This window comes from Chenopodium album, chromosome 9 (assembly GCF_948465745.1).
Source record: "Chenopodium album chromosome 9, dcCheAlbu1.1, whole genome shotgun sequence".
NCBI classification, from domain to species: domain Eukaryota; kingdom Viridiplantae; phylum Streptophyta; class Magnoliopsida; order Caryophyllales; family Amaranthaceae; genus Chenopodium; species Chenopodium album.
In genome coordinates this window covers 33,687,768-33,700,904 of record NC_137842.1, presented here as the reverse complement: position 1 = coordinate 33,700,904, position 13,137 = coordinate 33,687,768, and the positions used below count along the sequence as shown (strand labels likewise).

The following is a 13,137-nucleotide window of genomic DNA, read 5'->3' as shown; positions in this document are numbered from 1 at the left end:
GAAATTACAAAAATGTTCCTTCATGATCCAGCCCATCATTAATGATGCAAAGTACAGATTTACCCCTAATCTATCCACCTAAGTACAGCTTTGCCACCTGAAAAGTGCAAGTATAAATAGCTTTCCAATCATTAATGAAGGGGATTTTTTTTTCTGAATTATCTCTCCTTCTCTCTAAACTTTCTCTCTCTAATTACTGTCTTTAAAAGCACGTTTGCTAACTTAAGCATCGGATGCTGGAGGAGTTTTCCGAGTCATACCCCCGGGGCAATTTACCTTCTTTATTTTACAGGCATAGCTCTCGGATTTACCTGTGCAAAGCGGAGCTTTCGTACATACCTAGGCTAGGTGGAGCCGAAGAACATTTGGACAGTAATTGTACTTAGTTTCTAGGACATCTTAGTACCCTTACCCTAACATATCGAGGAGTATTCTGTTTCAATTTTTAGTCTTTGTTTTAATTTTTCTCAGTACGTATCATGAATCAATATTTTTTGTATGTTGTAAATGAAATTCATTTGGCATTCAAAGATAAATTACATTAAAGATATGTAAAACAAAATTAACTCAACAATTTTTCAACTAGTTTCTTAATTAATTACAGATGAAAATTAAACCAAATTGTAAACAAACCTCTCTAGACCTTGTCATGTGTAGTAATACACCCAAGTTATGTTTATTATAAACAATCTACTTCAAAAAAAAAAAAAAAAAAACAATCTACTTCAATTTTGGCTAATTGAGTCATATGCTGTACTAAAAAACCGTTTAACGGTACAATTATTCAAAATCTTGAGCAATTTCTGGTTACTAGTACACCTAGGTGTCTTAAATTGACTCAAAGCAGCCCCATTTTCTATGTAATACTCCAAAATTTTCCTGAAAGTTCCTCTTTCAACAATGCAAAGCTCTAATGGTCCTATAGAGTTGGTCTTCCTAGACACTACGTAACCGTGATCGACAAAGGACTCATCCATCTTTTTGCAACACTCATGTAGCACTCGCTCCTCTGCTTCTCCCTTGATCTCCCAAAATATTACGTAATGCCCCGGCGTGCTGGCCACATTGGCATGGCTCGTGAAATCGACTAGCTCCGCCTGCTGACTCAGAATCTGAGACCCTGTCTCGACAACAATCTGCAGGTCTTTCTCTGTGTTCTTGTCTATGTTGACTGTCAGAATCAGCTTCCTCCTGCATATGAAGCTCAGTTTTGGGGTACCCTTGTGGAACCCAGATACCTGCACCACATCTCCTAACCTATACCTGTATAATCCTACAAAAGAAATTTGAAATCGAAAATATTAATTTCATACATCATAATTGTGCTAATGTTGAATTAAGTGATACATAATGATGATGGAACAATCAAATACTATGATATCAGACATAAATGACTCATCTCTGAGTCAACAAAAAATCATGATTAATTACCACTAATCTATCGACATATCCAATCCAATATGTCATATCTATTCCTTCTACAATGACACCCAAATAATTAATAAACGTGATAAATCCAAAATTGTGGTTCCTAAAAGCATTACGTAGATAAATGGAACAACATGCACGCATCAGCTGTTAGCCGCATTATAGCTAACCACACGACTGTGTAAAACAAGGTACACGGCCATGTACATCACACATTCACATGATGTGTAGCATTCCATTATATACGCGGTCATGCATCAGATTGTTGTACACCAAGTCATCAACACACAAACGGATAGGAAACTTCTCCAGTTGCATTACTAGTTTCAACAATAGGAATGTCATATGAATACTGTATTAATGAACCGAATGAAAATAATTAGCTTTGTAACATATAGATAACGTACCTGTAAACGTAGTTAGGACTATCTCATAGTCTTGGCCAACCTTGACCTTAGAAAGTGGTACTGGTTCATCTTCAATGAAGTCATCAAGAGCAGATGACTTCCCGTCTTCATACCTTTGATTTCTTTGAAGAGGTATGAACTCAAAGTAGGAGAACGTAGGCACGACTGCATAAGTAACATTCTCAGGAGGGGAAGAGGGATCAATATTCACCCCAATCCAACTTTCAGTTGACCCATAATCTGCACTTATTAATGGCAGATTTACTGCATAATGCCTTAATTTTTTAAGGTAAGGCTGCATTGATCCTGTCATTATAGAATAAACATACTTTGCATTTGGCCATAACTTCGGTATTAAGCCAGACCAACTCTGCTTCTCTAGTTCCTCGCAAGATGCTCTAATTGTCAAGGCCAAACACGGGTTTGGATACAAAATCTGTATGACAGATTCACGGACAGAAGGAATCGTAATTCTTGAGCTAAGTTTACCTTCTCTGATGTCTTTGCATAGCTCATTCCATAATTCTTCTAATGTTTCGAGTGCTTGAACTATGCTGAAGACAAATGTTGACGTGATGAACTCAATTTTAGTGCTAAAGAAGAGGCCGAGGAGGAGATGGCAGTACGTCGTTTGTGCATAGTCTCCACAAGTAATCACTTCCAGAGGAGTGCAAGTGAAGCAATTGGTCTTTTCCTGCTTCAGCTTGAATTCTTTGCTGTTAAAGTAGTGAGTTGTAGCAGTTCCTGCAGTAAGGCCTCCCTTCGTCTGGAATTGCTTGCTGCCGTAAATAAACTCTAGGATCCTTCCTCCTGCTTTTGTTGGATAAACCCTGAAATTGTGTAAGCAAACAAATATTGTATGAAATTATAAATCACTTTTAAGATCAACATATTGAAGTGGAAAAAAAATGGGCTTCTAACTCCCTGTTTTGTAATATTATTAAGGTTTCTAGACAGGTCATTTGGAAAGCCCATGACCTAGCAATTAAGGCTAGGAACAGGGATACCAAATGACCCTAGGCTTTGCTTAGTGCCTGTCAAAACAAAAAAAAAAAAAAAAAAAAAACAAAAAACAAAAACGTAGTCGTACGGCAATGCTCGACTATAATAAGAGACTAAATATCAACCGTTGATGTTTTTTATAGTTTAATCTCAGCCTTCGGAATTTTTTTAAGTTACAAATCAATTAAGTCATGACAACTCAGTGACAACTCAACGCCCAGTCAGCAAAAGGTTGTTTGGTTCATTACTTTTAGAGGGTAAATTTTTTTTTTTTAAGTTATAATATTATAATATATAAATAATCATTCAAAGTTATTAAATTGTTGAAAATCATCCAAAATACACGATTGACGAAATTCATTTGTATACCTTCATCCTCATGCATATTTATTTTCAATGGGGCACCTAATTTTTTATCTACTTTAATGGGGCAGTTCATCTTCAACCTCCAATCTTCATTATTCATCCAAATCACATACAAAAAGTACCAAATTAATCAATAATATTAATGTTTAATCATAACATTTATGCTTTAATTTTTTTATTTTAGAGTTTGTATCAATTTAACTATTTGTGTAAAAAAAAATAATGGAAAAATTACGGATTATATCTTTCAGGATTAATTGTTAGAATTGGAATGATTTTTAGTTTAATGTAGATTACATAGCTAGTCATATGAAATAGTGAGTAATCATCCACCATTGTTGAATGTTTGAAGCTCGAGTATGATTTTATGTGAATATGAATTAAAATAAAACAAAATAATTAAAACTAGTAATCTTAAGATATATTTAGGAAATCATATCAAATTCGACAATCTTACTCACTTCCCATACAAAATTCCAGAGTAATATTTAAAATAGATAAAAAAAAATTTATAATCATATTTTTTTTAACTTGATAATCATGGAAAGCTATAAATAAGGAAACTAGAAAATATATCCTATCAAAATTTATTCTCCTGAATATATGATACAATTCCCTAAATATATTTTAATAAGTTTGCATTATTGTTTCCTTCATTAACGTTATTTTGAAGATGGCTTTTTTTTTTTTTTTTTTTTTTTTGATATATCCTAGATTAAAATCATTTTCAATTATTTTTTTTCTTAAAAAAAAGGAGGTGTAGGAACGTTTTCCATGAAATTGCTAAAACAAAATTTTATTCCTCCTTTGCATTGGTTTCATTCCCTAACTTTTTTTAGGAATATCATTTCCTTTTTTTTTTTTTTTTTTTTTTAGGAATATCATTTTCTAACTAAAGTGACATACTTCTTTGAGTTCTTTCAAAAAAAAAAAAAAATCATACTATCTTGATAAAATTATGTTTATTTTTATTACTAGCATAGTTTTTTTTTTTTTTTTAATTTTATTAAACAATTACTAGGATAGTTACCTATATTTGATTGTTATTCTACTAGATTAGACCCGTGCGATCGTATATACAACACGAATTGTAAAAAATATTGAAATGAAATAGCTTATTTCTATTATTATTTTCTTGTATATACTTATAAATTATATCATAAAAACATATCTATCATCATAAATTTAATAACTTTCTAACTAGTAGCATTTTGTAATAAGTTCAAGTAAGTTTTGTTCACCTTATTTTCATCTATTTCACTTGAAATAAGTTCAAATATATTCAGTTTAGTACATATAAATTCAGTTTAGGAAAAATAAGTTATGATAAGGATTAGAATAATTGAAACTAAAATAAGTTTTTATAAGGTTTAATAAGGGTCTGTTCACATTTACTGAACTGAGCTGAAATGAACTGATTGGAGCTGAATTGAACTGAACTGAACTGATTGGAGCTTAATTGAATTAAACTAAACTAAACTGAATAAAGCTGAAATGAATATTTTACAAGAGAAGGAAATTAGGAGCTGGGCTGAACTGAACTGAACTGATTGGAGCTGAACTAAACTAAACTGATTGGAGCTGAACTGCACTGAACTGAACTGAAATTATGCTGAAGTGAACAGGCCCTAAGTTCATATAATAAGTTTTATAAGGAAGAGGATATGGACGGTAAGGTTACGTTTTCCCTCAATCATATAATTCCAACATTGAAAGGATTTGGTTTATTAATGGAGGGAGGGAAAAATGAATCCTTCCATTTCTTTTTCCTTCCCTTCTATAGTATCCAAACAAGAGATGATAGATCTCTTCTTTTCTTTTCTCTTTCTTTTCCCCCAATTCTCTCAATCCAAACAAAGTGTTAGAGATCGAGGAGGGTTTTTTTTATAAAAAATAATAAAAAAAATAATGAATAAAATATAGTATTTATGTTTTTTTTTTTAATTGTAATAACCTTCAAATTTTCTTTATTGGGATTTAGGACTATATATTACTTAATTGAAACTGCCTAATTTGATTGTAATAACCTTCAAATATTCTTCAATGGAATTTAGAAGTATATAATACTTAATTGGGACTGCCTAATTTGATTGTAATAGCCTTCAAATATTCTTTACTGGGATTTGGGACTATATATAATACTTAACTAGGTAGTCTAGGTTAATTCCGTGCGATGCACGGTTTAAATATAATTAAAAACTTACTTATATGTGTGTAATATAAATATTTTAAGCAAAACATAATAAATTGTTATCGATCCCTTTAGTTAGATTAATTAAGCCAAAAAATATTCTAATTAACTTCATAGTTATAATAAATTTTTTAAAATGTTAGCATTCGTATTTGATTCATTATAGAAAATTTGAAAAATTAATAAAAAGGAAAAAATAATCCAAACTCTACCATCACTAATAAATTGTGTAATTAGTCATTTTAGCCATAAAAGCTTTTAGAAAAATGTATAATTAATCAACAACTTTCAAATATTAGCTTTATTTTGATAAGGAAAAAAAAAAAGAGAGAGAGAGAGAATGATGTCACAAATAATTTAAGAGGGAAATTTTTTTTATAAGAAGCTGACACATGTACAGTGGTGATGTCGGCGGTAATTAATTTAGTACTAGTTATAGATTGAGACTGCCTAATTAATTTGATTGTAATAACCTTCAAATATTCTTTATTGTGATTTTTGGGACTGTATAATACAATACTTAATTGGGTATGCCTAATTTGATAATAACCTTCAACTATTCTTTATTGAGACTCTATAATACTCAATTGGGACTACCTAATTTGATTGTAATTATCTACAAATTTTCTTTATAGAAACCCTATAATACTTAATTGAGACTACCTAATTTAATTGTAATATATAACCTTCACCTTTTTATTGAGACTTTATAATACTTAATTGTGACTATCTAATTTAATTGTAATAACCTTCAACTTTTCCTTATTGGGACTCTATAATACTTAATTTGGGCTGCCTAATTAATTTGATTGTAATAAACTTCAACTTCTTTTTATTGAGACTCTATAATATATAATTGGGACTGCCTAATTGATTGTAACAACCTTCAATTTTTTTTTTTTTTTGTTTTTTTTTTATTGAGATTCTATCATATGTAATTGAGACTGCCTAATTGATTGTAACAACCTTCAACTTTTCTTATTGAGACTATATAATACCAATTGAGACTGCCTAATAGATTGTAATAAGACTAATTTAATAACAACATTCAAATATTCGTGAGTGAGACTACATTAATACGAGTACTTATTTGGACTATTAGTATTAAAACTTATTTTAATTGTAATTTGAATTTGAGCAACCCTTATTAGAACTTATTTTGAACTGAACTTATTTGAACTTGAAAAAAGTGAAAATAAGGCGAACAAAATGGACCCATAGTTTTAATTAATGGAAAAATTCATACCATTAATCCCAACTATTGGATGTCTTCTCATATTAATCCCAACTATGGGTTATTCTAGAATAACCCCAACTATGGGAGGTGTCTTATAGAATTGATTTGTGACCTGTTTTAACTTATTAAACCGGTTGTTTGTATGAGGTGGCATATTGTGATTGGCTTATACTTTTTTTTTTTAAACAATCTGCAATAATATATCTTACAAAAAAAAAATCGACCCTGTCCTTTTTAAATTATTGAGTTCAGGGAAGAAGACAGAAAGAGAAGAGCTTACATTGTTGATTGAACATGACAGCAATGAGAAAAATTCCAATTTAACAACATACAACTACTGTACAACCTATCTATACTACTTATATAAACTATCATTGTCGTTTATGATTTTTCATTATATAAATTATTGTTGTTTGTCCATTGATTTTAAATGAAAAAACACAACAATCATTACTTTTTAATGAAGAGGAGAGAAATTAGGGGCAAGATGAAGTAACGGAAGAAAATGCAATGGAAATATGAGGGATCGGAGGAGCTGAACTTGATCGGTGCGTGTTGAGTAAAAGTAGTAATACGGCAATACGCTGATCAGTGGTGTAGATATGGTGTGCGGTGTTTTGTGGCTAACAAAGAAATCGATAAATGATGGTTATTTGTTCAAACCACCCACCGAAAGGAAAGAATGGGAAGGTCGTGATCGCAGCCGAGGTCGACAGTGGTCAACAATGGCATTAAGAGGAGAGAGTAGCAAAGAAGACATTGAGCCATTAAGGGCAAGCAAAAAAATGGTGCACATACGTAGGTGGCTTGGTGGTGGAGGGGAGCAAAATAGGAGTGGTGGACCGGTGGTTATGGAGCTGGGCACGGGGAGGAGAGAGAGTGATGTTTAAAATAAAAATATAAAAAAAACTTTACCTACTTAACCGGTTACAAGTCATACCGGATCATTTTTGGAAGACACTCTTCATAGTTGGGATTATTCTATAATAATCCATAGTTGGGATTAATTTGGGAAGACTAACAATAGTTGGGATTAATCATGTGAATTTTTCCTTAATTAATTCACACGTTGTACTTAATTTGGTTTGTAAATGACTTATTTTTGCTACCTAATACACATACTTTTTGAAAAACTAATACACATACTTGTAAGTACTTGCTAATAAAGAATCTTTTTAAAATATATTTACTAAAAATTATGTCCGAAAATTTTAAAAAAATCACAATATTTAATATAATTAACTTTGACATGAACAAAATAAAATAGTAGACCCATAATAATTTATCTTTACTGAATATTAGTCAGATTGCCTAACATTACACAATGTACAAGTATACATATAATGTTAGATTGTTAGTGATACAGAACGAAAGATGAAATTTAACCATCCAAAGAGCTCTTAAGTATACTACGTTTATACTAGTGAAATTTAAGGACCAAAAGTTTTAAAATTAATATTTTAAACAAATCTCACCAATAAGGCAATAATGCTTTGACATGTAGTACATTAACTGGTTATTAACCTATACATTTATACAACTAATCATGAAAGTTGGCTTATTTTTAAATGAAAATGTTATACATATCCCTTAGGGTTACATATAAGGATTGAATTCTCACTTGATCGTATAAATTTAGGAAATCATCAAAATATAGACACTAATTAAATTAATTTACGCGTGTTTTTGTCATAAATTTCTAATTTTATATAATTTTCGAGAGTGTTTTTAATGTTTATATAATTATATATAACCCTTAGGGCTACATATAGGATATATCATTACCCATTTTTAAATTACTCGTAATGAATAAGTTAAATTTAATATTGGAACTTTGTAAGACAACTCAAAATCAACTTATTGTTGTTAATTTAATAATTGAAACTTTGTAAGTCATGAAAGTATATACCTGTGATTATGATAAAATGATTGCATATTTACTATTAACCATGACTATATTTTTATTGTAAAACAATCATATCATTAACATAAATGCATAATTATAATAATTTAATTAAGGAAAAGATATAAACTGAAAATCAATTTGACAGAAGATAAATTTAATCACTATTATTATCCTCTCATTTATTATACAGTTGACCAAGTTCCATTTTTTTTTTTTTTTTGGTAAATAGTTCCAAATTTATAGTAGTTATATCTTTGGAATTTAAGTTAAAATAAATATTCTAGCCTAAAATTATGCATCCACTATTGTATATAAGGATAAGGATGATTGCACTAAATTTTAATTAGTTAATGAATATTCTAGCCTAAAATCACATTTTGTCTTCCTAAACCTAAACTCACGCCACTTTTTATTTTATTTTTTAATTTTTTTTTTTTAAATTCACCCCACTTTCTAATATATAGGTTTAAAAAATTTATAAAAAAAAATTGAATGAATTTTTTCCGAGCTTCAAACGTTCAGTAATGGCACACAAATAACAAAACTTGACTGATCATAATATAACTTATAAAATCACTATCTTAGCCGTAAAACATAGATATTGTTATGATAATGATTTAAAAATATTATGTCCAACTTCAACAATATCATTGCAACTTCAACATTCAACAATGAAAAATTACTCCCAAAGTTATAGTATGAAATTTCAAAATTAAACACAAAATTACTCCGTATAAGATATGATAGTGTTTTTTATATGAATTTTTATACTTGTATTATTTAAATCTTAGAGTTAATTAGACTTAAAATTGAAGTATACTTTTGATAATCTAACATTAATTTTATTGATTTCATATACAATTAAGTAAATTATGGACGAGATTTATGACGGGTGAAGGTTTTTGGTTTGAATTGAGATGAAGATCTTAGGTTGTTGAACATGACAGTACATAAGATGTATTTGAGATTCATAGGAAGATTTATTTAAGGTTGAAGATGAAAAATTTATTATTTGCTAATATTTTTTTTAGTAAAAAAATAAAAATTATTTCCATGCGTTAAATCAATTAAACAAACAATTTCTTGATGACTGTTTTGCATAAGTGTCAAATTAGACGACTAAGATTAGTCAATTTACAAATAAACGGTTCAGATTTAATCTCTTAGCGTAGTCGTCCGTAGTCGACGACTACAGTAGAATTTTTAATGGTTGATAATACTAGTAGCATAGTCTATGTAATATTTCTTTGGTCATGAAATTAGTTATAGTAATAAAGCACAGTCATAAGAATTGATAGATTAATCAAATCCAAATGAAAGATATATCATATCAATACACTAAAAAAGAAGTTTTGGACAAGATACTATTTTTGCACAAATTATAAGGCGACTTTTTTCTTATTTAAGTTTTCTTGATTGGAATAGTTGATGATTGTAAGAAAAAGAACTCAAACCTTGATCTATAAGCCGCTGCCAATCTAAATGTCTGAAGAGTAGTGTGAGCACTGTGTTGAGTAAAAGGTACGTACTTTTGCCTTCCTTCAGTGGTACCAGAGCTACAATCATTCACAATATTTATCATACAATATTATATGAAATCACGTACAAAACAAAAATAATACGAATTGTTTGAAACATTCAACAATACAAAAGGTTGATATTGTTGTGAAAGTATATTCTGAGATGAATCTAATAACTATGTCAAAAGTGCAAACAAGTACATAACATAGAAAAAAGCGATTATAGAAAAAAGAGAGATTTTTACCTTAAAGAGAGGTGAGTTATAGAGTGTTGAGTGAGAAGTGGAGAGGTATCTCCATCAGCAATCCTGTAAATATAAGGCTCAATATCTACATGACTCGAAAGCGGGACTAATTTAGTAAACACCTTTTCCAAAGTAGATGCATCCATCTCTCGAATATTCGTTACGCCACCTAACCACTTGCTTAGATACTCAACACCACAATTAACCACGAGAATGTGTTTAAGTGTTTCTTGTTGCACTGATGTTGCATTATCGGATATCTCGTTAAACCAGTCGATTATTTCGTAATCTTCGACACCCATTGCTGGTTTTTTTCCTACAAATTGTGATCAGATGACATTATTTGTATAAATAATACTTCTAATAATAACAATACACTTGAAAATGTTAGCAAGCAAGTATAATATAGGAATATTCTGTTACATATGAATTTTAGTGAATATTAATGACCATCTATCTTATCTCAATAATTCTGACAACGTTGAAGGACCCTGTAATGAAGGTGATAGTATGTAGGTTGAAATGCTAGGTAAGAGTACGAAGGCATGTAAACCACAAAAAAAAGTAAGTGAAAGACTTGATAAAGACAGATGTTATGTGACGGTCATCGTAAACAAGTTGTTGTTCAAGGGACCAAGATTTAAATCAGCCTTTTTCACAGGTTGGCATATATACTTGGCTATGTAATGTTGGATCCTTTTTTGACATTTATGGTGAATTGTAATAATCCAATAATTATTGGGAATCTTGGATATCGATGATCAATATAACAGTCAGGCCAAATTGTTGAGAAATACTATTTTATCACATTGGTAAACAAATTATGTTTATCTAATAACAGTCGGACCAAATTATGTTTTTTTTTTTTTGTGAGACATAAAAATTCTTTAGTTGCAACTTAAAATCAACAAATGTAGTATATTATGATTATACTGCTAATATTACGACACTCCCCACTAGACCATTACCACACTAACCTAATAAATGCATAACTATTAAACAGAAATAGGTTTGTAAAAAAAAATTAAAAAAAAAAAATAGGAAATATTCTAAGATTGTATTCCACTAACAACAACCCTTTAATTAATTGAAGCACTACCTCCAACACAAGTCTAATATTTTGAGGAATTAAGAATTTATGCAATAAATTAAGCTTAGGTCTTGTTTTAAAATGGTTGCATAATTTCAAAATATAAATTTTAAATTTAAAACCAAAAGTTGATTATAAATACTAATCACTGCATATGTTCACAAATATATATATATATAAAAAAGACAAAGACAAAGAAAAACAAAAAGAATATATTATAGAAATTAAATGAACGTATAACTAAAGTGAAAAAGACATACTGTTAAAATGTAAAAAAACATATAGGTCTTTTGTTAAACTATTTAAAATGTCCATGTTTTTTTTACGGTAATTAAGAGTAATGTACTTGTGTTATGACATAATATTCATTGATTATTGTAAAATGTTTTTTAAATTTTATCTTTGGATTTTAGTGGGTAATATAAATAATGTTCATTATATAATATTATCATGTTCTATATTAATACTACAGTTGTTCTATAGGTTTGAAAATTAATCATCAACTAGCTTAGGCCCTGTTCAATGTACGATAAATCATTTTTTTTTTTTTTAAAAAAAAAACAGTTATTTCTAACTAATAGATAAAATGTACACATCTATCTAACATATAGAAAGTATATTGTCATACTCTTTATTAAAAGGCAAAGTAAAAGTTTAATATATAATCTCATGTTTTTGTTAGGTAGTTGATAGGCTGTCGTCGAGCCTACCAAAGATAAAGTCCTATCTTGATCTCACTAGCTAATAGCAAGGGTAAGAAAGGGTCGAACCCAAGAGAGGCGTTGACTCAACCATCGAGATACTACCGATTAAATAAGCTAAATGAAGTTGAAATTGGTTTGGTTTTATGTAACATATACTAATTGAAATCAACTAATACAAAGGGGTGATTAACAGTAATTAGAGAATTCTAGGGCTTAGGATATATCACTCAACTTCGTCACAAATCACAAATAGCATGTGCAAACAATGATAAATTAAGGGGATAATGTAGGGGAAGTCATCTAAAGCACCCAACTACTCTCTCAAGCTAGAAGGATTATTTGAATCATGAATACAACCTACTATCGTGGTTACAAAGCATAAAACAAGTATTAAAGCATAATCATGATGCCAAAAATATTCCCTTGACTGGAAATTCCTATTCTCATGTGATCTAGGGTGGAGACTAGGTCGTTGAAAACTAATCTACCCTTGGTCAATATAAAATTTGTAATCTCTCAACACACCTCTATACCAAGCATAGAGTAAGTCGAGCTGAGGGGCGAACCACTAGGAATGGGAGGTGAGTGCTAATGTCAAGGCTAAGCTATTTCGAAGCAATAAAGTGAGGTGTGTATATTCCAAACAATCAAACAATCAAAATGAAATCAAATTTATCAAGCACTAGGGTTAGGATCTGCATATACTCGGAATGGATATAGCTAATTGGGATTGGAGATGACTAAGTCGAGTGTTGCGAGGGAAAATCAATTAAGCAATCAAGAGAGTAAGGTAGGCTAATCTCCTAAAGGTCAAGCTAGCGTCAACTACGAGAGACTCTAACTAGGAACCTTGCAAACCTACTCAATAGACAAAAGTAAGCAACAAATCAATTTTCCGTATCAATGCAAGCTTACAATGCATTCTAGTGTAACAATCAAAGTTAGCTACTCTTCAATTAATCATACACATGCACTTAATCAATCAACCAATTTCCCCCAATTAGCATCAATCTATTACTCATATATGCTTCACCATTCCCC

At 30.1% G+C, this 13,137-nt stretch overlaps 1 protein-coding gene across 1 annotated transcript; it reads right to left on the bottom strand.

Annotated features, from left to right (window-relative positions):
- Positions 1 to 517: 517 nt before the first annotated feature.
- LOC145559719 (indole-3-acetic acid-amido synthetase GH3.10-like) lies at positions 518 to 10,771 on the bottom strand. The gene is made up of 4 exons (XM_081621060.1): positions 10,303 to 10,771; positions 9,992 to 10,093; positions 1,836 to 2,665; positions 518 to 1,273 (listed from the first exon to the last, which is right to left on the bottom strand). Exons 1-4 carry the CDS (start codon positions 10,602 to 10,604, stop codon positions 726 to 728), a joined length of 1,782 nt encoding a protein of 593 aa, XP_081477186.1. The 5' UTR covers positions 10,605 to 10,771; the 3' UTR covers positions 518 to 725.
- Positions 10,772 to 13,137: the final 2,366 nt, after the last annotated feature.

Coding starts and splice junctions, on each gene's coding strand:
- LOC145559719 (XM_081621060.1), bottom strand. CDS start 10,604: ATGGGTGTCGAAGATTACGAAATAATCGACTGGTTTAACGAGATATCC. Junction 10,094..10,302: donor ATAACTCACCTCTCTTTAAG/GTAAAAATCTCT, acceptor GAATGATTGTAG/CTCTGGTACCACTGAAGGAA. Junction 2,666..9,991: donor GCAGCGGCTTATAGATCAAG/GTTTGAGTTCTT, acceptor ACACAATTTCAG/GGTTTATCCAACAAAAGCAG.